The 27,092-nt window shown below is 53.7% G+C and overlaps 1 protein-coding gene across 6 annotated transcripts in view; it reads left to right on the top strand.

Annotated features, from left to right (window-relative positions):
- The window catches only part of PPP2R5C (protein phosphatase 2 regulatory subunit B'gamma), a 120,241-nt gene that overhangs the window by 88,754 nt on the left and 4,395 nt on the right, over positions 1-27,092 (top strand). For 3 of the 6 annotated variants that reach the window (XM_032839577.1, XM_032839581.1, XM_032839578.1), the window contains 11 exons: positions 1,812-1,922; positions 2,913-3,005; positions 3,091-3,221; positions 8,557-8,616; positions 10,394-10,502; positions 11,962-12,015; positions 17,027-17,197; positions 18,228-18,355; positions 19,736-19,837; positions 21,278-21,350; positions 25,244-25,360. In XM_032839577.1, the coding sequence (XP_032695468.1) occupies positions 1,812-1,922; positions 2,913-3,005; positions 3,091-3,221; positions 8,557-8,616; positions 10,394-10,502; positions 11,962-12,015; positions 17,027-17,197; positions 18,228-18,355; positions 19,736-19,837; positions 21,278-21,350; positions 25,244-25,360 (1,149 nt within the window). Of the gene's footprint in view, positions 1-1,811; positions 1,923-2,912; positions 3,006-3,090; positions 3,222-8,556; positions 8,617-10,393; positions 10,503-11,961; positions 12,016-17,026; positions 17,198-18,227; positions 18,356-19,735; positions 19,838-21,277; positions 21,351-25,243; positions 25,361-25,515; positions 25,546-27,092 lie in introns of those variants that run through there. The other 3 variants (XM_032839580.1, XM_032839582.1, XM_032839579.1) reach the window with 2 other exon arrangements.

Below are 27,092 nucleotides of genomic sequence, written 5' to 3'. Positions count from 1 at the left end.
CTTAGAGCCCCCAGCAGTCTGCCCTTGAAGGAGTAGAAGGAAAACCCGGCTCATGAATGCCGCACGCCCATACGGGCCTCGGACTACATCTGACTCCACTGTCCACACTTTCCTAGCCCAGGAAGGAAGGGGCAAAGGCTCGTGGTGGCGCGGCTCATCTGCTGCTCCTCGGCAAGCCCGGGGGGTGGTGCGGAGAGGGGGGCGGGCAAATGTGGCCTTTCCGGGGTGTGGGGGCTCTAGCTGTCTGCTTGTTCTCTTCTGTGGACTTGGGGATCTGAGTGCCAGGAGAGTCCCTCCCCGGGCACCAGTGACAGGATGTGCCCCATGCACCTGCCAGCACCTGTCACAGCCTCCGTCCGTGAGTCACCTGTTACTTGGGGACCTCCTCCAGGACCCTGTTCACAGGTTCCAGACCATTTTTTACTTTCTGCTTAGGTTTTAGGGGTATTTTATTTTTATTAAAGGATTTTTTTTTTTTTTTTTGCTTGTCTGCATTTCCAACCATCTTTTGTTCCTTCCGTTCCTGTGTTATCTCAGCCCCGTTGCTGCGATGCCTTGCCTCCGCTCCTCCTCTCAGACGGCACGGACGACAAATGTTTGGGGCTCAGGGCTTCTGTAGCTGATGGCTTGAAGTGGGGGCATGTTCCTTCACAGAACACGATGGTAGGGCTCGGAGTTCAGTGTCAATAATAGTAAAGATGAGAAAGGAAACACAACTGTTGGCCTCGAGCTTTAGCTCTGTGTCTATGAGACTGGACACCCTTGCATCAGGTCTGCCCAGGACCATCCACAGATCCTCCCCTCACGTTGTCACGGAGCTGAGTCTTACCTTGTGTGGCAAGTGCTTGGATGGTGTGCTGTGGGGAGTGGGGAGACAGAGGCCTTGCTGGGGTCATGTGAGCGCCTGTCGCTCAAGCCCAGTCCTGCAACCCACATACGGTGGTTCAGAGCCTCTGAGAGGGAACTGACGATATTTAAACTTCCTACAAAAAGAAGTAGTTACAAATTGATGATATGGAAAAACTAAACATATCACAAATTTATCAGTACATGTTGTGCGTTACTTACAGATTAATGGGCATTCAAGTGTACCTGTGCTCTAGAGAATTCTAGATTTTATGTAGAAACACCTGTAAAACCCTGACTTTTATGAAGCTGGAAATAGACGGAGCCATAATAATAAACGGGATGGGCATCCGCAGTGAAGGACAATATAAAGAAAAATGGGCAGCACGTCGTATGAGGGGGTCACTCACACTCCAGAGAAATCTCTTCCTAAGTCATTTCTTCCTGAGTCCAGATAGACGAAGACAGCGACCGTCCAGCCCCAGGCACAGTTGGTGGGTCTGGTCTCTCAGTGCCGATCGCAGGCACCTCTGGGGCAGGCGGTCAGTTCTTCAGTCTCTCCTGTTTCCTCCATGATCTCATCCTTTTCTTCCCAGCACTACACCGGCCTCCTTGCTTGGCACTTACACACGAAGAGACTGAGGGTTCCCCACTGCCTGCTGGCACTGGCTGGTGCTAGTTGTCCGTGAATCTGGCAGCTCAGAGTCGAGCAGGAGTCTCGGTAGCCGGCCGTCTATGGGCCACGTTTCCTGCTGCGCTCCTGACCCCAATTCTCACTGGGGATGCTCGCTGCTTCCGTAATCTTAAGAATAAGGATGAGCCAGATAACTGCTAGAAGCAGCTATCATTACAATTAAAATGTTTTCTGTAAATATTTTTTAAGGTTTCCTGTAAATGTTTTTTTAAATGTTTTCTGTAAATATCTTGAATGTCCTGGTTATGACTCAAGAATGTGTGGATTTTAGTTTGCAGTTAACATGTTTCGAACATTACCACCTTCCTCCAATCCTACGGGAGCAGAATTTGACCCCGAGGAAGACGAGCCCACATTAGAAGCAGCCTGGCCTCATCTACAGGTACTGAACTCTGAAAATGCCCCAGAAACAAGGGCACGAATTAAATGTGTGTATTCATGGGTTTTTCTCTAAAGCAAGTGTGCCAGCTTCTAGGGCCTCACTCCAGTTTACTGCAAGCAGACCTCTGACTTTGCAAACCTGTGCATCTAAGAAAGGTATTTTAGCGGATGTTTGTTTGGACCCCTTGATACGAACTACAAAGATACATAATTGCCAGTATGTTGGTAATGAAAGTGACCTCCTCGCCGATAGCCATTAGATCAAGGCCTTTTGCAGCTAGGTGCTCCCCCCACCCCATTTTCAGGATGTAGATATGATGCGCCCCAAAGCTCCCCTGCTAACTTGCGCATTTGTAAGGCAAAAAGTTGATCGTAGATCAGACTGGATGCCTGAGAAGAACCTGAGCCCAGCGCAAGCAGCATGTGTGCAAGCCATGCGCCACACCGGGGCCTGGGTCGTCCACAGGAGGGGAGATAGAGAGGGGAAAGCTGGGAACGAGCAAGATTGGGAACAGATCACAAAGGGGGGCTGTCTCGGGGGCAGCATGCAACCCACTTGTGAAGGGGAGGAGCAGCGTCCCAGCCCTGGGTGACCGCGTCCGTGACCCGCTCACCGAGCCGTCCCAGCTTCCTGTCCACCTGGCTCTGCCAGGACACATGCCCATGGCGGGTGCAGGTCCCAGCCCGCTGTAGCTGCTGCGCACTGTGGTCTCCCGGCAGCCTCAGCTGAGCACCAGTAACCCCCCACTGCGGGTATCATTTTGTTTAAATGCTATTTAAGGCTGTAGTCTGTGGTTCTGAGCTAAATAAAACAATACCATCTTCAGTTGTAATTAAATGAAGCCATAGCATTTGGACTTAATTCTGTAGATATGTGGCTTTTTATTAAGGCTTAATATTTTCAGACAGAGATTCAACTCATGGTGTATCTTTAATCTCCAGCTAATAAAATACCATGTTGTTTGACTCATTGTTGTTTTTTTCCTCCTAGCTTGTTTATGAATTTTTCTTAAGATTTTTAGAGTCTCCAGATTTCCAACCTAATATAGCGAAGAAATATATCGACCAGAAGTTTGTATTGCAGGTAAGGTCGATTAGCGGAAGCTTCAAAAGCCCTAAACTACAGCGCGGGAAGTGCCCATTCACTGAGTGTCTTTTTCTCCTTGAAGCTTTTAGAGCTCTTCGACAGCGAAGATCCTCGAGAGAGAGATTTTCTTAAAACTACCCTTCACAGAATCTATGGAAAATTCTTAGGCTTAAGAGCTTACATCAGAAAACAGATAAATAATATATTTTATAGGTAAGTCGGCGTGTGGGTGATGTGTCCCTGTTTCCATGATGACGGTCGTGTTCACAGTCGGTGCTCCTCCCCACCCCAAGCCCATCATTCCCTTCGGCAAGTGACTGGGGAGTGGGAGCGGCCTGCCCGTGGTGTGCTGGGCGGCAGTGTCCCCCTTCTGCCTCCCCCGCCCCTCCTTCTCTGCCCGCTCCCCTCCCTCACCCACCCCCCCCATCTCACCACACTGCCTTCCTCTGTTTGCGTTTTCACCCAGGTGCCCGGGGGGGTGGGGGGGTCCTAGAACCCATGCAAAGCCAGCTGTCACTCCTTCCCCCTGCACATTACTTCATCCCCCCCTGCCCCCGATGCATCTCAGAGAGCGGGCGGGAGGGAGGAGTAAGCAGGGGTCCTTAGTAGCTCTCCCAAACTAGAGAACTGTACCGGAGGTCTGGAAACCCTGTCTACCTCGGGGCAGAGGAGGGCCTGCTGGAAGCAGCAGATGTAGGTGGCACGGTCATCCCTAGGCCTGTGGGACTGCAGAGACCAGTCAGTCTGGGGAGCTGGGTGCAGAAGTTGCCCTGTCTGGGTTTACATAGAGGAGGGCACAGCCCCATGGCTCATGAAAGAATGTTCCGTGACATTCCAAGTGCGGTTTTCACCTTAACTCCGCCCCATCTTCCTCCTTACCCTGGCCACAGCTTCTCATTGACTCTTAAAGTCTGAACACCCCTCAGTCCGCCTGCCACTGTCCCCACGGTTCTGCCACCACCTGAGTCACGTGGATGACTGTCCACATTTGGTTGGATGAGCCTAAGCCCTGGGCGTGGCCGGCCCCCTCGCTTGTGTCTCTGCTCACCTCCAGGCCCCTTCCACACAAGCGCCTCCCGGAACAGTCTTTCCACCCGCCCTTGGCCGCAGCCTCAGAGGTTTGCAGACGCGGCCCCACGCCAGAAAGCCCCCCTGGCTTGGCAGACCGGTCTCCCCGCGGCGCAGGCATTGTTCTGGCTGCTTTACCACATGAGTCCAGCAACAGCTTCGCGCCTGTGGTGGCACCAGATGAAGGCTGATGCGTGAAAGGCTTAATACGTCTTGGCCGTCCCTGGAGAGCTCACCGTGCGCAGTTTATTCTGAGAATTTGGGCTTCCCGGGTCAGCTTGCCTTGAAGGCCCCTGACCCCAGGCTGGCTCAAGGTAGTGACAGATCCCAGCGGTGACAGCCGTGTGTGTAGGTCCCCCCATGAGATAAAGCGGACAGGTTTCACACTGTCGGGCCATGGGGCCTCAGTGCGGGTGATGTACAGGCCCTCTCCAGGAGCGCCACAGAGGCCAGGCGTGTCCCTTCTTAGGCACAGTGACCCAGCAAGGGAGAGGGGGGCAGAGACAGATGGAAAGCCCACCATGGAGAACAGCAGCCTCGGGGGCTTCTGGAACCTGTCCCTCTGTGATCAGAGAAGGACATCGTGTTTCCTGGGTGTTGTCTTCCTCGCACCTTCTTGGCCTCGTGCTTCCTTCTGAACGGGGTCATTACACAGCAGAGGTACTTCTCTATTGAAACATTTTATACATTGTTTAAACAGCAAAGAACAGGTACAATTTAAATTCTGATCTTTTGGGGCGCCTGGGTGGCTCAGTGGGTTAAGCCGCTGCCTTGGGCTCAGGTCATGATCTCAGGATCCTGGGATCGAGCCCTGCATCGGACTCTCTTCTCAGCAGGGGACCTGCTTCCCTTCCCCTCTCTCTCTCTCTGCCTGCCTCTCTGCCTACTTGTGATCTCTGTCAAATAAATAAATAAAATCTTTTAAAAATAAATAAATAAACAAACAAACAAATAAATAAAATTCTGATCTTTTAGGCCCAAAATTAAAGTGAGGGTTGTTGGTTTTTTTTTTTTTTTTTAATTAAAATGGGGTTTGTTCAGAGAGCAGAATCACAAATCGTGAAGAATCTCAGTACAATAACGAAAACATTTAAATAATTTAGAAGTCACTGTGCTTGATTTCGTTCTCACCGAGTGCCCCAGGCTGGCGTGTGGTGCTCTTGGGTTTCAGCCATCTATTCTGTCACTGTCGTTCCTGACCGATGCCATCAAAAGCGCACATTGTGTGGATTCCCGCCTTCCACACCTCCGATTTCCTGCGGGAAGGAAGGAAGGAGAAGGATCGTGAGAGAAGTCTGTGGCATGACCCAATCTTGGAAGAAAAGATCTCTGTAGCCTGTTTGGTTTATCACTGAAAGTGTTAAAGTCAAGCCCCTGTTTGGATAGTTTCTCCTTCTGATGAGCGCGTGGGAACTGGGAGCTACAGGGATCCACACTGTTGACGGCCCAGCCACGGCGAGCTGGAACCCTGGAGTGAGCAGGGGCAGCCCAGGGCTCTGGGTCTGTTACAGCCCAGCGGCTGGAATCAGCAACGGCCGATGAGTTTCTCGAAGATCCATAATCAGAGCTGGGCTCCGTGGGCAGTTCACTGCCGCCCACGGTCTGTGGGGGCCGACCGTGCAGGATGGCTCCCGGCAGGACCTCAGGTGGCTCCCAGGAAGGAAGAAGCGGGAGCCGCCCGTCCTCCACAAGGCTCGGCCGGTAACTGGAGCAGAGTCCCTTCTCCCTTCTGTGCTGATGCAAGCGACTCAGGACGACAGAGCTGCGGGGAGGGAGACAGATTCCGCCTCTTCATGTGAGGCTCAGGGCACATCCCGCGGGGAGGAAAGATACTGATAGTGTCCGTTCTGGAGACCGCCTCCAGTAAGCAGGTTCTGGCTCAGTTTTTAGAGGGTCCTGACTGTTTTTTGCTGGAAAAGTGAGAAACACGGTCCGACTCCACATGCAGACGTCTTCATTATGGCTTTCTCCCCACTCCGCACCTTCCTCTCTTGTCCCTCTCAGGAAAAGGTAAAAGGAGATCTGGTTTCTCTTTTTTATATCTATTTCAAGTAAGGTCAAATAAATAGAAACAGAATTTTGTTAGCTGATTCAAAGAGTCACATGCACCCCAGTGTTTAGAGCAGCAATGTCCACAGTAGCCAAATTGCCGACAGAGCCCAGATGTCCATGGACAGACGAACGGGTAAAGAAGATACTGTGTATACGTGCAGTGGAGTATCACTCAGCCGTCAAAAAGAAGGAGAGCTTGCTGTTTGCAGTGACATGGATGGAACTGGAGGGTGTTATGCTGAGCAAAATAAGAGAAAGACAGTTGTCACAGGATTTCTCTCGAATGTGGAATTTAAGAAACACATGAACACAGGTGAAGGGAAAATCAAGTAAGATGAAATCAGAGAGGGAGGCAAACCGTAAGAGACTCTTAACAAATGGGGCTGCTGGAGGGGAGGGGGGTGGGGGGATGGGGTAACTGGGTGACGGGCATTAAGGAGGTCACGTGATGGAATGAGCCCTGGGTGTCACATGCGACTGATGAATCACTGAGTTGCCCCTGAAACCAGTGCTAGACTGTATGTTAACTAGCTTGAAGTTAAATTTTTAAAAAAACTATCTCTGATGAAGAAAAGAAACGAAGAACTTATCAAGAAGAATATAGTGATGCTGATTAGGAAAACAAAATGTCCAACAGCAGAAGGCCGTCCTTGTTCACATGTGACAGCTGGAGCGTGTAGAGCCCGAGCCCAGCAGAGGCCCGGAGCCGAGCCCCGGGGTCTGCGGGTGCCTCGTGCTGTCCTGCTGCCTTCCCAGCCCCCCCGGGGTCGTCGAGCGGAGCAGAGAGTCAGCTGGCGTGGCTGCACTTCGTACAAAGCTCCAACTTTGCACGTGGAAACTGAGAAAACAAGCAACATTCAAGTTGAGTTTTATAAATCTGAGCACGTCCGAGCGCAGACACAGCACGAAGGATGGGGCTCCAGGGGGTCACCGCCCAGTCTCCAGGCAGGTGCATCACAGAGCCCGGTGGGGAGTTGAGGGCTGTGTCCCCTGCCGTAGGACCATACCGCCTGCTTCTCACCAGACAGGTGCCCGTGCTGTCTGGGTCACTCCCCACTACCTGTTCATGCCGTGGCCACACTCATTTCTGTGGCACTGTGGTTCTCTGTTCAGTGGCTGTAGCCGACCCATGTGAGGCACTCGGGGGGCCGCCCTGCGTGTATGCCTTGCCCACCTCCTGTCCGCGGCCCACTCCCCGCTCCATTTCATAGACCTTTGCTCCAGCCCTGCCTTCTCCCTCCCGCTCGCCCCGTCCAGACATCTGTCAGCCCTCCTTCATGGCCTGGTTCAAGTACCAGACCTTCCGAGAATTCTGCCCATTCCAGAATGCAGCAGTGTCAAGGCCCACCCTTCAGGAGCATTTCACATGCTGTGGATATTTTACCTGTTCTTTACCTTGAGGTCCCGTGTCCATTCATCGCAAATAAGAACAACGAAATTTCAGAGTCGTATTTTTTTTTTTAATCATCACAAACTCTTACTTTTGGCGTAGTGCTGTCTCTAAACTGTTCTTGTCAACGGAGAGGCAGAATCCTTTTTCAGACCCCACTCCCGGCAGGCAGGCGCCCATGCCTTGGTTGAAGTTGAGATGGACTCCAGGCGAGCACGATGTGGGCAGGAGTGGGCTGCTGGCTTCTGAGGAAATCCTCGGGAGCTGGGGAGATGTTGCCCTGTTCAGTGTCCCTGTTCTTTCTCATAGTTCCCAGCCTGTCAACGTGTTCTAAGCATGGGACAGAAGTTGCAGGGGCCATGGGAGCCCACTGGGCAGGCACAGCGTGAGAGGCTTCTCAGGATGCAGATTGGCTGCTCGTACTGGGGTTCCAGGAGTGGGTGCTTGAATCCGTGAGGGGCCATGCGAGGTGTCTATAAGGAAGCAGGCAAGACAGCCCAAGTGGGCAGGAAGGGACTTCTGCCCTGGCACAGACCCAGCCAATTGTTGGAGGTTTTAAAACTGAGGAAGGTGTGGGTACCTGGGTGGCTCAGTGGGTTAAAGCCTCTGCCCTCGGCTCAGGTCCTGATCCCAGGATCTTGGGATTGATCTCCACGTCGGGCTCTCTGCTCAGCGGGGAGCCTGCTTCCTTCTCTCTCTCTCTCTGCCTGCCTCTCTGCCTACTTGTGATCTCTGTCTGTCAAATAAATAAAATCTTCAAAAAAAAAAAAACTGAGGAAGGTGTCGAGTTAGGTTGGCAGATGGCAAATTGCTCATCACCACCTCTGGGCGGCTAATGTAGGGGAGCTCATAGTACAGACCCTACAGCCTTTCTCCGTCTTTGGAAATCCAACATTTAAGCAGACCCATGCGCTCTGCCCTCCAGGTCTTTGCACACCACCCTCCCCGCAAAGCACCTTGTTTCCTTATTCAGAGGATTTTAGTCTTTACAGTTGTTACTTCAGTGTCGAATTCTAAGTGGCATGTTGCTTCTTCTAGGTTTATTTATGAAACAGAGCATCACAATGGCATAGCAGAGTTACTGGAAATCCTGGGGAGGTGAGTCGTCTCTGTTCCTGGCAGCGAGTGGAATGGATTCCAGAATGATTCAGCCCACTGAGTCCAGCAGCCCTCCCCAGAGCGAGGCGACTGAAACCATTCCCAGAGGAACTAAGACCTCTCTTGATGGAAGGGGTTGGTGAGGTCTGGGGTTAGAAGCCACCGAAGAGAAACCCCACTGGGTGCCTGTCTCGGCACGCAGGTGCTGTTTCACACCCCTCATCAAAGACGGTTACCTTAAGGTTTATCTGTGACACCTGGAAGAATGGATCATTTACTGTACACGGGCGGTGTTGAGTAAATGCTAATATTTCAAATTGCTTTGGTTTTATAACTTTTTTATAAATGTTCTTAAAAGTAATTAACGTTTTAAAAATTTTACCATCTTAAGCCAAGCGGAGTTCTTGCTTGCTAAATCAATGACCTATAGATTTTATATCAGACCTCCAACCCACTGTTTCCCAGAGTTCCTCGGGGTTCCCCAGTTGAATAAGCTTGGAAGTGCTCTCCCCCAGCACATTCCTCAGGGATTCAGCTGCATCAGCAGCTAAAGGTTCCGAGGGACACTGCAGGGAGGGAAGCTGTGTCCATCCCTGGAGCTTTGGGAACACAGGAAGCCTGTCTCCGGGAACACAGGTGTCATCTGATCTATGTGCGCTCCAGCAACACTGAGAAAACCGTCCTTGCTATTTTAGATATAATCTGAAAAAACCCTTAGTCCTCGTGCAGAAGTCTACTTTGACCTGTTTCAGCACAGTCGGCCGGTTACTCTCTCTCAGTAGAGTATGGTGAGCGGTTGAGGGCCCCTTACTAGTTGTATTACCTTCCTTAACTAGTCTTGGCCACTGTTTTCTTAGTAAAGTGGGGAAATCCACTCACCTCCAACATGTTGCAAGGAGGGCATTAAGTGTCTGCACAGCCCGGTGTGTCACAAAGAGGACTCTGCTTCCTGCTGCTGGGATCCAGAAGAGGTGTTTGACCTTGAGGGTCTCCCAGATGCAAATGAGCAGGTCATCCCTAATGTTCATTTCAGACAGCCTGTGGCACACACGTGTGCAGGACCCCTAGAGGGTGCAGAACAGTCTAGAAATTGCTGTCACTGCTCCATAGCTCCAACACATGTCTGGGCTTGCCAAATAATAAAACCAAGTAGAGAAAAAGGAAGCCCCCTCGCCCAGCTGGAAACCAGTGGGTACGCTACTTAATGTTAGAGACAAAGCTTCAGTATGGAGGCAGGAGTGAGTTTTTTGTAGAAGGCAATGACTTCCTAGCTGATTTGCAGCCAACTCCCATCCTGCACACTCAGATTCCGTCCTGCCAGCATTAGAGTAACAAACCCAAATTCCTCTAGAGAGGTGCCAATTCCTAAAAATGGATGAAGGCAAAGGGAAGGTGCCGGGGTTGGGGTGCCAATTCCTAAAAATGGATGAAGGCAAAGGGAAGGTGCCGGGGTTGGGCAGACCCAGAGCAGGGGTCCCGCAGGAGCTGCCCGGCCTCCACGGCCTGTCTAAAGAAGGAGGCTTTGTCCCCAGGGACTCGTGCGTTTTTGGGTAACCCAGAACAAATCCAAAATTTTAGAATTATCTTACACATAACAAAGATAAAAATGACCGTGCTTCTTGGAAGGTAGTTTTCTTTTTCATTTCTGTTAATATCGTCTTTTGTACAGTGTACTTTTTGCTTACCAATTTTTATGCTGAAAACGAGAAAAGAAAAACCAAGATTTTTTTTAATCTGGAAATTATATTCAAACTTCGAATAAATTCTGTTTTCACAGTATAATTAATGGATTTGCCTTACCACTAAAAGAAGAGCACAAGATTTTCTTACTGAAGGTGTTGCTACCTTTGCACAAAGTGAAATCTCTGAGTGTCTACCATCCACAGGTAAGGGGTGCCCAGCGGTGACGCGCAGGTGGGGACACTCGCTAGCACAGGGTCTCCACGTGAGCACTGATGAGTCTGAGACACAGGATCCCAGCCTGTTACTGGGAGTGTCCTCTTTGTTATGTCCCATTGCCAATGTAGGTAATTGAAAGGATACAAGGGTCAAGAGATTCCCTCTTAAGAAAATCAGAAACAGGGGTGCCTGGGTGGCTCAGTGGGTTGAAGCCTCTGCCTTCAGCTCAGGTCATGATCCCAGGGTCCTGGGATCGAGCCCCGAATCGGGCTCTCTGCTCAGCGGGGAGCCTGCTTCCCCCTCTCTCTCTGTCTCTGCCCGCCTCTCTGTCTACTTGTGATCTCTGTCTGTCAAATAAATAAATAAAATCTTAAAAAAAAAATCAGAAACATCTCAGGAATGGAGAATTTCAGAATTCGTTCTAAGCACAGAGAAGGGGGTGACTCACTCAATGACAGGAGTCAAGGGCACTTCTCAGAGGAAGTTTTCTGTCAGATTTTAAATCTGGCTCCTTCAAGAAGAAGCCTCTGTCTGTGGCCAGTGACAAAGCTGTGGGCTTTCTGTAGTTTGCAGAAATCTGATGACAGTTACCCTGAACACCTGGTCCCTAAGTGGTTCCTACCCGGTTAGGCGGCTGCACTTACCCACAAGACGTGGTCCCTCCTTCGATCTCGCCCCCATGAGCCCTGCATGGACAGGTGCGGAGGGTCGGGGACAAGCCTGGCAGCCAGCGGGCTCCCCCGTCCTGCAGGCCCTCACGCTGGATGGCACAGTGTGTTGGCACAGGCTCAGTCACATGAAGTGTATTTTTTTTTTTTTTAAGATTTGATTTATTTATTTGACAGAGAGAGATCACAAGTAGGCAGAGAGGCAGGCAGAGAGAGAAGGGGAAGCAGGCTCCCTGCTGAACAGAGAGCCCGGCACAGTGCTCAATCCCAGGACCCTAGGATCATGACCCAAAGGCAGAGTCCTTAACCCACTGAGCCACCCAGGCGCCCCAGGAAGTGTATTCTTTATGGGAATCTTGGCATGTCAGGTTCCTGGGAAGTATTTTACTTCGTGGTGGTTTTTTTTCCCCCTTCTGCTGTTAATGGGTGATGGTCACTGTACTTCCAGCCAGCTTGTTATCCTGTTGTTCTACAGAAGAGATTAATAGTTCAGTGGTTTAAGGTGCAACCAGATTTTAATTTGTCTTTTTCCAGCTGTTAGGTTACTTGTTAATTAAAATCTCTAAGAAGAGGGTGAGGAAAATCCCCATCAAACCAAGGCTGACTTGTCGATATTTTATATTCGTCTGAAAAACTGTTGGCTGATTTTTTTTAGCTTTCTGCTGTGTCTTGTCCCTGAGAGTCCCCCTCAGAGCACCAGTGTCGGCCCGCCCCGGGGTGGGGGAGGCGTTGCCGTTTTGGAGGGAAATGCTAATGCCCCCTCTCCTGTACTTCGCAGCTGGCGTACTGTGTTGTGCAGTTTTTAGAAAAGGACAGCACCCTCACTGAACCAGTAAGTATGCGCTCTGGCTGGGACCTTGGTCCGGGCGCCGGTGCACCCATGATGTGGCCTGTGGGCGTCCCCAGATGTCCTATCACCGTGGCTCCACTGGCCAAGTAGCTGCTCGGAGCACGTCATCACCTGCGGTCACGCTGACAAACACACTGCTTCCCTTCACGTGTCATGTGTTCAGAGTGTGGCGACTTGGATTACAGGGTCCTTTACCGCGGTGATGATCATACGTGAGCAGATTGCCTCTTCCCTGAGCTGGACCACAGTCCTCCGAACAGGAGGCGCTGGCGTGTGGATCGCGCACCCCTGAGCGGCAGTATTCCTCCCGGGTCCGAGGGTAGCTGCTCCGTGATCACCACATCATAAGTGCCCGGTGGCCGCTGTTGAGCGTGTCGATTCCCAGATTTCTCGGCCTGTTATTGTGTCTAAAAACGAAGGCTGTCATATCCTAGATTAGCCAAGTGGAAGGTGTGGGGGGCCGGTGTAAGCCTTTGAATACGCTTTTTTTGGTCGCTTTATTGAGCTATAATCCATATACCATACGTCTCACCCATTTGAAATGTACAATTCAGTGGCTCTTTGGTATATTACGTTATTAATTTTCTTTATGATAAAGTACGTGTAGCATAAAATGCAGTGTGCCATTTTCACTGTACATGAGTGGGGCATTAATTACATCCCAGTGCTGCCCAGCTGTCAGCACGGTTCCCAGAACTTGGTTATCATCCCAGACAGAAGCTCTGATCCCCCCGAACGCCAACTCCTGCTTTCCCCCTGCGCACCCCTGGTGGCCTCTCACCTGCTTTCCGTGTCCACGAGTTGGCCTCGTCCGGGCGCGGGTGGACTCGTGCAGGATGTCGTCAGGGTTCAGACCCGCCTTGCCTGTGTCCGAACTCGGTCCCCGGGTGCGGCTGGATGGACTCCCTTGAATTCTGTTCATCCGCTCCCCTGCCGGCAGATGCTGGGGTCGCTGTGAGCGTGGGTGCCAGGGGTCTGTGCAGGTCCCCGCTCTCGGCCCTGTCGGTTGTACAGCTCGAGGGGCAGTGCTGGGTCAGCTAGTGTTTCTGTGCTTAGCTCTGGGACGAGCTACCCCACTGCCCGCCCGCCCCATCCCCCCAGCAGATACACGGGCTCTGCGCCCTCCACATCCTCGCCAGCACTCGGGGTCATCCCTTTTTTCATCCTGGCCATCTAGTGAGCATGTGGTGGCGTCTCTCGGGGGCTCTTTGATTGGCATGTCCCTCCCGGCTGAAGAAATTCGGCATCTCTTCATGCACTGGTTGGTCACCTGGTGTGGACCTACCCCTTCAGACCCACTGCCCGTGTTTTATCCGCCAGGCAGTTTCTTACCATTGAGTAACAAAGTGAGAAGTACGGAGTGTCAGCTGCAGCGTTTGAGTACTCTTTCTGAAGCTAACCGTTGGGATAGAAAAGGCAAATGTCATTCCAGCATTCTCCCTCCCCGTGGCCGCCTCCACAGTGGTCCCATGAGGTTGTGAGTGTTACGGTAGAAACACGCAAGAAATGCATAGTTTCTCTGTTTCTGGGCCACACTAGCTCCCGATCTCTGCTTTCTTCTGAACCCCATGCACTGACTCCCGGAGTCACCCGGCAACTCCGGAAGAGCCCTCGACCACAGCCCCAGGGTCCTGCACACCTCTGCCTCCTCCGAGATTCTGGAAGCCCCCACAGAGAAGCACCAAACTTAGCAGACATCAGTGTCAAACCCAGAGTGTTTTCTCCCTTTCAGGGTCAGGTTATTTTTATCCCCCTTGACTAAACGGAAGACGTGTCTCGGTGGGGAAGGACAGCTGAGGTGGCCCCAGTGATCAAGTCTCTTCTCCAGTGGGGCCACGTCCTCAGGGCCTGTGTCTGTGTTGGACAGTGGCTCCCCACCAAGGGGTTGGAACCATTACTGAAGACACGTATGGAAAGAGATTCTGGCACACGCCCTGCCTTTTCTACCTCAGAAATAAGGGAAAGAAAAACACGGAAGGAAAGAAAAAGCGTGCACTTCCTGATTTTTCTCTGTGTGTATTTCTCACACGCTCCAGGGACTGAAGAATTCACCAGACGCTGCGCCACGTTCGCCGCAGGCCAGGCCCCCACCGTAGTGCCCCGGTCCCCGGCCAGGTCTGTCACAGCCCGAGTCCTAATCCTGCCCAGCACGCCCCTGTTCTTCCTTCCCCAGAGATGAGTGCGAGAGCTGACAGCAGTTGGCGGGAGCGGGAGCTCTTGGCCGTAGTTGTCTGACGGAAGGAGAGAGGCAGCCGCTGGCCTCCGCTGGGTCCTTCCGTCCTAGACCGTAAGCTCTGAGTTGGCACGGGCGTGGAGAAGCCCCCGCACAGCCGGTCCCAGGACTGCCACCCGGATTCACTCCGTTCCCGGATCTCCTGCAGCACAGGCTGCATACCAGTGCTCCGTGGACTACAGAAAGCAGACTTTGTTTTCTGCACATCAAAACCATGCAGACCCTCACCTCAGGGAACTCCTATCTTTGAAGTTCCCATGTTCTGAAATACAGAGGCTGCTCGTCTTCCTTCAGCATTGAAAGCTTGTCGACAAGAAGATGAACGGGATAAAGTCTCGTGAAGGTGTGCGTCCACTTGGCAGTGCTGAGGAGGACATGGCACCCACGGGGGGGTCTCAGGGTCCGCACCCAAGGCTCTCCTGAAGCCAGTGTGGCCAAGGTCAAGAATGTTTAAAGTACGATCCATTTAAAAGACCTGCATCACTCCCGTTCAAGGTCTGCAATTAATATTTTCTTTGTGAACTGTGTGTAGCGCTCAGAAACCCTCTTGAGCACATATGCTACTGTTGTACGAACAATACAAGCTCATCCGATCACAGGTGGAAGTAAGATCACGTTACGTTGTCGTCCGCCTGTTTCTTCAGGATAATTGACTTCTGCTACAGGATCTGGTGGGAACCCCCTTTTTCCTGGTGTGTCGGGGAGGGGCTCGCGTGCCCTCCCCAGCCCCGTCCAGAGAGCAGCAACCCCGTCGAGTCTCCAAAGGAGAGCTCAGTGCATGACCTGCGCCCAGCAGCAGACGGACGCTTTTGCCTCGATGAGCTTCACCAGGCAGGCCTCTCTTTTGCAAAGTGCTGCTGCCTTCTGAAACCGTGGTATCGAGCATCGGTCACTCCAGATGGTGTGATAAGTTGGTCCAGCATGGGGCTCCGATTCCAGAAATAAAACCTCTTCTAGAGACATTGAATAGCTAATGCCATTGTGTTCTGCGTCTCACACGCTAATGTGTTTTTCCTAACAAAGTACCATTTGACAAATGACAAGGAAGAGTGGGTTTGGGAACTGACTGACATCTGCCGTAATGTTTTGGGGTTTTTTTAATGATTTTTTAAAGATTTTATTATTTATTAGAAAGATGGAGAGAGACCATAAGTAGGCAAAGCAGCAGGCAGAGGGAGAGGGAGAAGCAGGCTCTCCGCTGAGCAGGGAGCCCGATGCAGGGCTTGATCCCAGGACCCCGGGATCCCAACCTGAGCCGAAGGCAGCCGCTCAACCGACTGAGCCAACCAGGCACCCTGACATCTGCCGTAATCTTAATCATGGTCCCCACAGTGGGGAGTAGTAGCTGGTCACTAAATGTCCAACGGTTTTGAGCAAAAAGTAGGACCAAAATCATTAAACGCTGGATTTTTTAAGGAAATCCCTTCAGAGACAATCATGTTGTAAAGTTTTACATCAGACTCCAAAACGAGGAGCATAGTCTTTTTTATAAATGTTGGAGTTTCATAAAGTGTAACATCATAAAAGACCATCTTGGAGCCTGAAGGCCAAAAGCGTTAAGCGGAGTTGTTCGGAATGGCTGCTGTTGAAAGGCCCATCGTGTTTTAGCCACAGTCAGGATGTCACCGCTGGCCTGCCCAGCCGTCAGGTGCCGTCTGCAGGGTTGCGGAGGATGGGCCGGTGGAGAACACCCACCCGCCAGCCGGAAGGAGCAGGCACTTGCCGTGATTTTCGTGGCGGTCCCGACACTAGTGAGGGGCTGGGACACTGGTTCCTGAAATGGTGGTGATGGGCTGCGGTCGTGTTCTGGGCCCTTGTGCTCTTTCAGAGTGAAGACAGCTGCACTCTAGAAATGTTACTCACCCTCACCGAATTGAATGTGACACTCTGGGTGGACGATCTTTACTGGTATGGTTGTGATGGGAAATTTGGGAACTATAGGAGTGAGATAGAGAAAGGTTGCCCCACAGAAACTCCTTCTCCCTGACGACCCGGGCAGGGAAGGTAAGGTCCGGTTCCCGCAGGTGAGGGAGCTGTCGCCGCCGCCGGCTGAACAGGCCTCTCGGGGGCTGGCGGCTCAGATGCTGTCGGGCGGATCCCGGCTGAGGCCACGCTGCCGTGCTCCCCATGGGCCTTCACGCCTCGGTGCAAGGTCCTCGCAGCCCCGAGGTGGTTACCAGCCCAGGGTCACAGGTCACATGTGCAGAGGGCAGTGGGACCTCAGATCCCCCTGTAGCCCCACGCAGCCTGAGCTACAACAGGATCAGCTTATTCCACATCTCCTGTTCTGACTCCTCTTAGCACAGTCGGAAACACCGTGTGTGCACACAGTGTGCAGAAATACCCAGGAACGGTCAGTTTGAGAAAGAAACAGATTTTGCGTACGTGTGACCAGCAGCCTCCCCGCTGACCGCTCCTGCATGGAAACGGATACACAGATTCCTACTTCATGTCTCCCCTTCGTTCTTTTTCTCTCTAAACCCTCCTGACTGCTCATTTTTTATTTTCTTTTTTTTTCTGAAGGGACTGACTGCAGTGGGGTTAAGCAGAGGGAGCGGGTCACATGTGTTAAAGTGGCGATTCTGAGGTAAATCAGATGAGATCCGGTTCTCTGATCATAAAAAGCCCACGTGCTGAGTTATGGTGCGGCCGTTCCGTCTCCACAGAAGAAAGCGTCGCCTGGTTCTGTGGCTCTGCTGGGGGGTCGCGTCCCCGGAGCGCAGGCGGCGGGTGTCACACCGTGTGTGTTTTCTCCGGCAGGTGGTGATGGCGCTTCTCAAATACTGGCCAAAGACTCACAGTCCAAAAGAAGTCATGTTCTTGAATGAATTAGAGGAGATCTTAGACGTGATCGAGCCGTCGGAGTTTGTGAAGATCATGGAGCCGCTCTTCCGGCAGCTGGCCAAATGCGTGTCCAGCCCCCACTTCCAGGTACGGAGGGCGGGCCGAGCGGCCTCGATGGGAGTCCACATCGGCGGAGGTGACCGGCTTCGGTGCGTCGCGGCCACGCCGTGCGTGTCACGTGGGCGAAGGGAGATGGCCGGTGTAGTCGTACTTCGAGTGGGACGCTAAGACGCTGACTCTGTAAAACACACTGGAGCGTCTCGGCCGCATCACCGACCCCCTGCTTCTCGCTAAGACTAATTAGGAAAGGCTCCTCAGGAAAGCTGTCTTTGTCTTTCTGTTCCGTGTGCCCCAACGGCATCACACCTCACTCCCCACAGCCGAGTGACGGACACTTGGGGACAAAGTGTTTGGCCCTGACACTCCCCGTCTACAAGCACTTGTTTCTGACACGTACACATTCCGACTTTTGTCCCCCCTCACCCCCCAGTTCCTGTTTGAGGGGGCCTCAGTCACCTGCCGCTCTCCCCTCCTGGGTTCCTCACTCAGCCGTTGTGGCCTCATTCTGAGGTCATCCCCAGGACCTTTGTTCAGCCCGTCTGCCTCCCTTGCACGTGCTGGAACGTGTTGTGAGCTCACCCTGAGCAAGGCGGCCCTCCTCCTGACGCCTTCCATGCTGCTGTCTGCCCCAGGGCCTGTCCCCTCTGGGGAATCAATTCTCCCATCCTCTTTCTGCCCTGCGAACGTAAGCTCTGCGAGGGCGGGAGTCCCACTTCACCTTGTCCACTCTGGCGCCTTGGCTCTTCCCGGACCCATGACGGAGGGGAGTGGGCAGAAGGCGGGTGGAAGGGGAGCATTTGGCCCGTGTCCTCCGTGTAGAGCCCGGGGCGCAGCCTAGATGTTCCTTGAAAGAACGGAGAAGTGAGTGAGTGTGTTCTTGGTGGGCAGGAAACCGTCTGCCCTTTGCAGCGGTCTCTTGGATGACGGTCTCGAGTGAGCCAAGTCTGTGGCGCTGACACGGGTGTGATTCATCACCTCCCCACGCAGTCGTGGCGAGGGTCCTGCTGAATGAGTGTTTCTCGTCACGGTCACCACAGTTGTGCCCTGCGTCTTGCAGGTGGCAGAGCGAGCATTGTATTACTGGAACAACGAGTACATCATGAGCCTGATCAGCGACAACGCAGCAAAGATCCTGCCCATCATGTTTCCTTCCTTGTACCGCAACTCCAAGACCCACTGGAACAAGTAAGAAGGGGGCGCGGTGGGGGGCTCCATCCGTGAAGCATCTGCCCTCGGCTCAGGTCATGGCCCCGGGGTCCTGGGATCGAGGTCCGCACAGGGCTCCCTGCTTGGCGGGGAGTCTGCTTCTCTCTCTCCCTCTGCCTGCCGTTCCCCCCGCTTGTGCACTCTCTCTCTCTCTCTGTAATAAATAAATAAAATCTTTTCAAAAATTAAAAGGAAAGACAGGAAAGAGCTGGCTGTCCACTGGGGCATTTAAAGTTCCCCATATGTCGCTGAAACTTCAATTAGGATTGAAATCCAAGCCCGAAATACCGGTTTAAAAAGGAAATACACGTAAGCACTTTGCAGAGACCTTCACCTCGTTGTGAAGGTGAATGCAGGTGAAGTCAATGTACCGAAAGTCCTGGGCCCCTAAGAGGCATCAGCGTGCGGCTCTGGGGGTCGCTGGGGCACTCCTGGCACGGCCCCGCCATTGATACAATGACCTCGTCATTGTATCGACTTTCAGCAGCCTTTTCTCTGCCACATTCATTTTTTATTACGCTCAGCAGGTGGGAGCAAAGGCCTTGGAGCTCAGCCACCATCCCCGTGTGCATTTAGTACAATGCGAGAGGCAGTGGTGGCTGCTGCCTGTTGCATGGAGAGCGGTGTTATTTAAATGTTTCCGGATAAAAGTGGGGTTTTGTTATGAAGTGTGCTACAAAGTCCCCGTGAACCTATAGCAGCAGAAACAGCGGCAGGCCTGGCAGCAAGGAGGGCGGTCACGGGCGGGAGGGGGGTTTTCTGTGGCTGCTCACAAGGCCATGGGCTTCCTGGGCTCCAGCGTGGCCCTGCTGCCCATCTCGCTGCCAGTTTGGCCATCCTCTGAGAGCAGGTGGGACTGGCGTCCTCTCCAGGCTCCACTGGGTCACAAAGCAGCTGTGCCTCCTCCTTCTCCTGGACATCAGAGCCAGGAAGCTGAGCTTTGTGAAGCCATTCTGTGGTCATTTTATTTTGTGTCTTCCAAAGGCCTGTTTTGGCATTATTAAAAAAGTTTTCTACCCTTAAGATGAAAAGGAAACTGACATGTCCTTGATGCTGAAATGTTTCCGTTATTTTCCCCTACACGTTCTGTTTCTTCAAGTGTCAGTGTTTTTTATTCTGTTTCCACGGAAGGTGGCTGCTGTCAGCAGGACAGAAAGCGAGGGGCCCCGGGGCCGGTCCGGAGCGCTCCACGGGCTGCTTGGAAGAGTGACAGGGCTTTGGTTAGAGAGCCCAGGGGCATGTGACAGGGCCGCTGCAGCAGCTGGAGGGTCAGGGGGCAAAGGGCTGTGGCCGAGGAGGGCAGGGAGGTGGGTAGAAAATTGGAGGGTTCAGAGCCTGAACACCAGGGTCTGCTTACAGGACAATACACGGCTTGATCTACAACGCGCTGAAACTCTTCATGGAGATGAACCAGAAACTGTTCGACGACTGTACCCAGCAGTTCAAAGCAGAGAAACTGAAGTAAGTTGCTCCTTTCGAAAGCTACCCTCTCGAGGGTTTTCTCTTCCTCGGGCCTGAATAAAGCTCTTGGGTGGGTGAGTCCTAAAACGCTCCTCGCTTTAAAGCAAAATCGGTCTGTCACCCTCGCAACAGAAATGCAAACACTTGTTACGTTCACTTGTTGGCGGAGAACATCTCTGTGCTCCCCGTTACGGTACCAGTTTAATCACTTCTGAAAAACATGCGTGCAGCCCGGACTTTAGCTTTGCCGAGGAGCGCCGAGGAGCACCGAGGGGCCGGGGGCGTAGGAGCTTTTCAGGTCTATGAGGCCGAGATTTGAGTTCTGTCCCCCGAGGTCTACGTGACTGAGCAAGCATGTTCCTCCCGATGCGGTTTTGCGGGCCCGTGTGGCGCAGGCCTCGTCTGAAGCCTGGCTGGCGTCCTTCACGAAACCCGCGCCCGGCTCTCTCGGAGGAGGACGTCATCGTCAGGTCTGGGCCCTGGGCGGGTTTTCTTGTTTGCTTGTCCCTTGAAGCTAGCTCAGGAGGATACACTTTGCACAAGTATAATTCAGGCTGTGGGATACGCGTAACCAGCGGCCCCGCAAGCACTTCACAGATGGCACGCCCATGCTGTCCAGTCCGTCGGGCCCTGTTGCAGGTTCTGACAGCACAGCAGTGCCTACGACATAAGCGTGGTGTGGAAAGACAGGGACACACACGTGAGGGGGACCCACTGCGCGAGGTGTGGTCTGCAGGGCCGGAGGGAGGCAGGGGCTCGTGCGCATGGAGCCTCCCGGCCTCCAGCTTTGTGGCCCGGACTCCCTCGGAGCCGAGCACGGGGTTCACCCGTGCCTTCCACCTTCCACGCGGTGAGTCTCTCAGCTTTCTGAAAAGGATCTTAAAGATCACGCAGCACATTCTGCAGATTAAAAAGAAGAAGAAGAAATGTTCGGTCGAGGTGAAGGGATTTACAGAAGGTTGTGGGCCTCCGGCGGCGGGAGTGGACGAGAACTGGGTCCGAAGAGGGTTCCTTTTTAAACCCGTCCTTGTCGGGACGTCAACCCTTAGCCTCGGTTCCCGTACACCGTGGAATGGTCTCGCTCTCCACGGCCCCATAAGCTTGTCTTCAGAGTTCTCTAGGTTCCCCCGAGCAAGCAGCGAGAGCAGGACGGTGCAGGCCTGCGGGGCTCGTACGCGTGTCCCGGGGGCCCGCGGTCTCCAGCTGTTCTCCCTGCGGCCTGCTCACTCGCTCAGTCTCTGCCTCTGAGTCTGGCTTGTTTTCCGCATCGCGTGTGCCGTGTCCCATCCCGCGGTGCTCCCCACGGTGAAGCTCGGGGAGTAAGACCAGAAGTGACAGAGGAGAGTAGGTGACCGCTGCTGGTCATGTCAGCGTCGCCTCTCGCCTTCGCTTGCACGTGATCCCTGTCTCTAATACCAATGATATCTTGCTGTTTTTCAGAGAGAAGCTAAAAATGAAGGAACGAGAAGAAGCGTGGGTTAAAATAGAAAATCTAGCCAAAGCAAACCCCCAGGTACTAAAAAGAGTAACGTGAAAACCTCCAGGGTGTTACTGAATGTTTTTATGAGCTGGGAATGTGGGGTCCTCGCGCGAGGGGCGGGGGGCGGTCTCACCAACCTTGTATGTGGGAACGTCTGCGATAAACGTGCTTCTCGACTTCTGTACAAGTAACTGATTGTTGCCCCACAAGGTTTTTACCACAGATTTGATTTTTTTTCCCTCCACTTTTCAACAAGATCTAAATCTTACCAATATACTGTGGTAAAAAGGAAACCAGGGTTCAGCCTCTGTTTGGGGGCCAAGATTGCAATTTGCTTTCTCCCCACAAATGTCATAGACGCTGTCACTCAAGTGGTATGTCCTTTCTTTTTAATATCAAAATCATTTGAAAAAAGTTAGATTTGAAATAGATGAAGTACGAAGTTGGGTGGCCTTTTTCCTAAAACCAGGTTCCTGGAGGCTGAGCCTTTAATTGTTGAAAATTGCCTGACTTCTATCATGTCGGCCACTAACCCTTCCTCCTGACCTAGCTAGAAGCCTCCAGTGCGCTCTGGCAGGTGGGTGCACGTGGTGTGTCCCATGGAGCTGCCAGCAGGTGCAGCGGCGCCCTGCAGAGTGCCCACCGTGGGGCCGGCGTGCGGGATTCTGAGCTGCGTGGTCTTGGGTGTCATGTCCACTGGTCCCGATGGACTGCAGCACTGTCCAGCAAGTGCTCCTTCTGGTTTGGGGCCAGTCTGAAAATCACGGGGGCGCGTCCCCACCGCAGGCACGGTCCCAAGGCTGTCCTCCGCCTCCCAGAAAAGACGAGACGGTACTTTAGGAGAACCATTCAGCTCCCTTTAGAACCATAAAGGGTTCGTGCAGGTGGGCTGAATTCCAAGCAGTCCGCTTTTCCTGGGTGAGAGGTGTGCACAGGTCGTTGGCTAAGTCCGTGCTGCCAGTTTTTCAGTCTGACATCACCTGAAAAGCGGTGCATGAACAGAGGTTTATTAAACATATGTTTGATCTGTGTGACGTCTCGCTTGTACTTCCCTCAAGAAAACCACATTCAGGATATTTAAGCCTTCGGAAACTGGAATGACTTTCTTAAGTGAGGTCCCAGTCCCCGCGTAGAACAACCCAGGAGCGTCCCCTTTACAGCCTCTGTTCTGTGCTCTTCACGGAAACGCTGTTGTGAGGTGACCCGTGCAGGCACACAGCTCTGGGCATCTGCTGTAAGGAACAGGGTGTGTGGCTAAAATACTGACATTTGTTTTTAAGACACAGGAAAAGCGGGAATCTGGGGCAGGTGGAGGCGGGCAGCCCTGCCTGACAGCCGTGTGCAGGGGGCCGGCCGGGACCCCGCCCCCCGCACCCGCCACCTCGACACCCTGAGACGCGTGAAACCATGCACAAGTCAGAGAGCCCACTTCTGTTTATCTTACTGAGATAGAGAAATGATCTCATGGAAACCCGCACGAAGCCTTCCTGCCACAAATGGGAAAGAGCTGGTGGGTTGTGTAACCGGCGTGGCCTGGTTTTCGCTGCTGTGCAGTAACAGGTGTCCCTTCTGAAATAGACACTGCTCTTGTCTCCCTTTTTCTGAGCTGCTCCTGAGTTTCTCTTACACGACGTTTTTACTCCTCTGGGCTGCTCTCTGCGGCGTCCCGGGCAGGCCCTGCCTGTGCTCGCCAGGCGCCGCGGTGACCGTGACGTTCAGGGCGCCAGGCTGACCGTCTCCCTTTTGAACCCGTGTGAGTCACCCCCCGAGTCCCATCTGCACGCGCAGTCCCCGGCGCCACGTCCCCCAAGGAAAATACTTCCTGGGCTAGTAATGTCTCAGAGCTGGAAGCAAGGCCTCAGGACTTGGTCTTCACTTGAGAGAGGAAATCTTTTCCAAGCTCCAGTCACTGTGCCCTTTGTCACAACGACTGCAGGAAGCAGAGAGCTGTGTGGACTACAGCGTGTTTCTTGTTTCCGTCATGGGAACAGTGGGGTCTTCGAGCCTGGCTCCCCATCTCAGGTCTGCCTTCTTGAGGTATGAGTTCATTGCTTCTTCTGCAGGTCTGCCCCCTGAGCGGTGTCTGGAAGTCTCCCCGAGGCTCCCCTGCTCAGATCAGACATGCGCCGTCCGTCCTGCGAGGCTCCGGGAGTCAGCGGAGCCTCCCAAATTTTCGGTTGCGTTTGTTGTGGCCGTTGTGGCAGTTCCGCTGGAGTTGTTGAATACCACGCGTGGTTTAATTTGTTCGAGTCATGGAATACTGAGGCTTTCTCCTGTGAATGTGTTTTCCTAGCCCTCCCAAGAGGCCGGGGAGCAGCTTAGTGCTCGCTTCTCCCTGACTTTGGTCGGAATTGTGTGACGTGAAGACAGGTGCTTCTGTGAACCTTGGGTGCAGCCTTGGGCCCGGGGCATGGGGCCCGGCTGGCCGCTTTCCCTTGAGCGGTGGGCGTCTCTGGGCGACGTGGGTGTTCCTTGACCCTGCCGTGGACTCCAGCCTCGACAGACAGTTTTATCCCTTGTAGGAATCCTCTCCTGCCGGGGCCTGCTCTGTGGCCCTCCCTTGGCTGGGACCATTTTGTAACATTCTCGTTCGTTCTTCTTTTCACTCTGAGCCCCAGTGAGGACTGGCCGCGTGCCGCTCTCAGCACGGGCACGACGAGTCCTGCGCTTAGTTGTGCTTCTGGGAGCCCCTGGGGGCGCGGCACCTAGGAGACAGCCGCTTCCCTCGGCAGATGGGCCCCAGCTGGGTGTCCTGAATTGTGGAACCTTCCCGAGATACAAAGATGAGAGCAGGACACCGCTCCGAGGGGCTCAGGGATCCATGAGGGGAGCCAGATGGAGGCAGAGAGAATGCATTCAGATAGCCAGATCGTAACACACACGGGGACATGCTGGAGAGGAAGGCAGACAGGAGGTCTGCTTCCTGCCTCCACCTGGGACACAGAAAGCCACACTGGGGTGGCCGCAGTCACGGTGTCCCCAGCAAGAGGGCTGAACCCCTCACAGGGGAAGTCTCAGCCACCCAGTCTGGATCTAGGGGAGGTTCCCAAGGCAGAGAGGGCAGAGGATGGGAGCCGGGTTGTTGAGCACAGGTGGACTGTTGGCGAAGAAGGAGGGGAGCTGGGCGTGGTCTGTGCTTGGGAGCAGCTGGAGAGGGGACAAATGTGGGTGTTTAGCCCCGAGAACAGGGGCAGGTCTTAGAGTCCTGAAGAGCAAAGTGGCCTAGTCAGACTTGGATTTCAGAAAGTTCTTTCTGGCAGCAACACGTCTGGTGCCTAGAAGGGGCGGCACCCAGGCGCTCTCGCGTGTGTGGCCGTGGCGGCGTGGATGGGAGTGTCAGGTGCTTGGGCGCCCAGTGGCATGGGAAGGAGGAAGCCGGCCGAGCCGAGGCTCCACGGCCACGGGCTTCCAGTGCGTAGCCCAGCTGTTGGGCAGAAGCGAGTCACGGAGTTTGGCTAGAGGGCTGAGACACGTGGCGTGTAGACGAAGGGGCGGATGGATAACAGCTCCAGGGAGTTAGAGCGTGGGGCAGGAGAGTGAGGTCGCAGGTGCCAGCCTGGGCGGGGAGGGGAGGCTGTGGGCATGAAGTGCAGGCCAGAGGAGTGCGTGCACCCAGGCGCCGAGTGAGGTTGCCCGAAGGGCGCCGTCCCATCGTCCCTCGGGCCCCAGGGACCAGGGGAGCCTTGGAGGGGAGGCCGTAGCCGATGTCCCAGTCCCACCCGGTGCCACTGGGCCTGGAAGAGTAGAAGCGGGCTGGTTTCCGAGGCCCTGCGGGCACAGGCTGGTTTAACGGCCACCCTACGGGCTGCAGGAGAGGGCCCGGGGGGGGGGGGCGGGCGCCGGAGGGAAGACTTGCCCCAGCCAGGACGCCAGCCTTGCAGCCTGGGACCCGCGCCCAGAGAGTGACTGCGCGCTTTGCATTGCAGTACGCAGTGTATAGCCAAGTGAGCGCCGTGACCATTCCGGTTGCAATGGAGACAGACGGGCCTTTATTGGAAGATGTGCAGATGCTGAGAAAGGCCGCCAACGAAGAGGCTCGCCAGGTAACACGCACAGAGCGAAGCCGGGGCGCCCGTGGTGGGCTTGCCCGAGCCCGAGCACTGGAGCCCGGCCGGAGGGATGCGCTCTCCGTCGCTGCTTTCTGGGCAGGCTCCCCGGTCCGGGTCAGCTCACGGGAGGTACCTTGTCTGCACCTCAGGGAGCAAACGACTAGAAATCGTTGAGTCTCGAGGCTGCGCCTGAGATGTGAGTCTTGTCTTCATTCCCACCAGTAACGGTCTCAGCCGCTAACCGTCTCTGGAGCGTGAAGCCGAAGGCTTCGCAGAGCGGGAAGTGGCGTCGTTCCACCGTCTTCCCCGTTAGCCTCCCGCTCACGCTCTGGCCCAGGGACGTCCCCGGTCGGCAGCCCGTGGCAGCCCTGGGGCCGAGCCCCGTCTCCCTCCCCAACAGCAGAATGGCACTGCCTGGTGGGAAGGGGCCGGAGCCGGGGGCCTTGTCGGGGTGACTCCTGTGCTCAGGTGGTTTGTCCCCACGGTGGTGGGGGTACGTGTGCAGACCCCCACCCATCCAGAAACCAACCGCATTACCGAGCTGGGAACACGCAGACAGTGGGGGCTTCAAAGAGGGCAGGTGTCCCGCCTGTGCGTGAGGAGCCTGTCCTGGCCGTGTTTCTCTCGGGGGGCGGGGGCCTTCCTGACTCTGGAACCTTGAGAATCCCTGACGACACCCAGCACTAAGATTCCGAAGGGGCCGAGGTCGGGTGGCTGGACGCAGGCGGAGTACCGATGCTCATGTCGTTCACAACTCACTTGAGCAGAGGTTTTAACTCGGGCAAATTTCACTCCCCACTTGATCAGACGGGACGGGGTGTCAGCAAGAGCACAGGCCCGCCACCGCCCGGACCACGCTGTCCTGACTCGTGGCTGCGAGCCCCGTGGGGCTGCTGAGCCCTCACAGCGTGGCCGTCTGCACCGAGCTGCACTGACAGCCCAGAGCACAGGAACCCCCAGGCTCGACAGGAAGAAGCGAACGCAAAAGCATCTCATTCGTAATTTTTTACTCTTGCTTTATGTTGAAATGACAACATTTTGGATATATTGGGTTAAATTTTGAAACGCTGTTAAAATTCATTTCACCTATTGCTTTTTACTTTTTTAATGTGGCGACTAGGGAATTTGGAGTTCCATACTTGGAACATGTTTTGTTTTGTTTTTTTCCCAACCGGACGGCATTGGTCCAGAGTCATTTTGCACAGGGCTGCCCAGAGAGGCGGCTGCAGTGACCACCACGTGCATGCCCCTTCTTGCCCAGCCAGCTCCCAGCCTTAGCAGAAGATCAACACTTCAGTACCAGAAATACAGTGGGGAAACTCCGTAAACGCCTACTGGATGTCAGTGACTTATTTTGACTTAGTTCAGTTGGAGTCCATAATTGTTAGCAGTGAACAGATATAATAAAAACTCAAAAATCCCCATTTTTCTCTGTCCTCCCTATGGGGACATTGATTTTCCTGCTTCACTTTTTTTTAACTGGAAGAGGAATTTGAGGTCATTTTTTAAATTGCCATTTTGATTTTGTGGCTTGAAATGTACTAAAGACATGAGAGCTCACCCAGTGCTTACAGACACAGATATCAAGCAGCACCCCTCATACCGGGAGCCCTGCCCGGGAATCTGGGACAACATTAGAGGGGTTTTTTGTTGTGTCATGTGTTTTGTTTTGTTTTGTTTAAAGATTTTACTATTTATTTATTAAGATTTTATTTATTTATTTATT

Source organism: Lontra canadensis, unplaced genomic scaffold (genome assembly GCF_010015895.1).
Source record: "Lontra canadensis isolate GAN:19392208 unplaced genomic scaffold, GSC_riverotter_1.0 scaffold108, whole genome shotgun sequence".
NCBI lineage: Eukaryota > Metazoa > Chordata > Mammalia > Carnivora > Mustelidae > Lontra > Lontra canadensis.
Note: the sequence above shows the minus strand (reverse complement) of the source record. Positions and strands in the feature narration are given on the sequence as shown.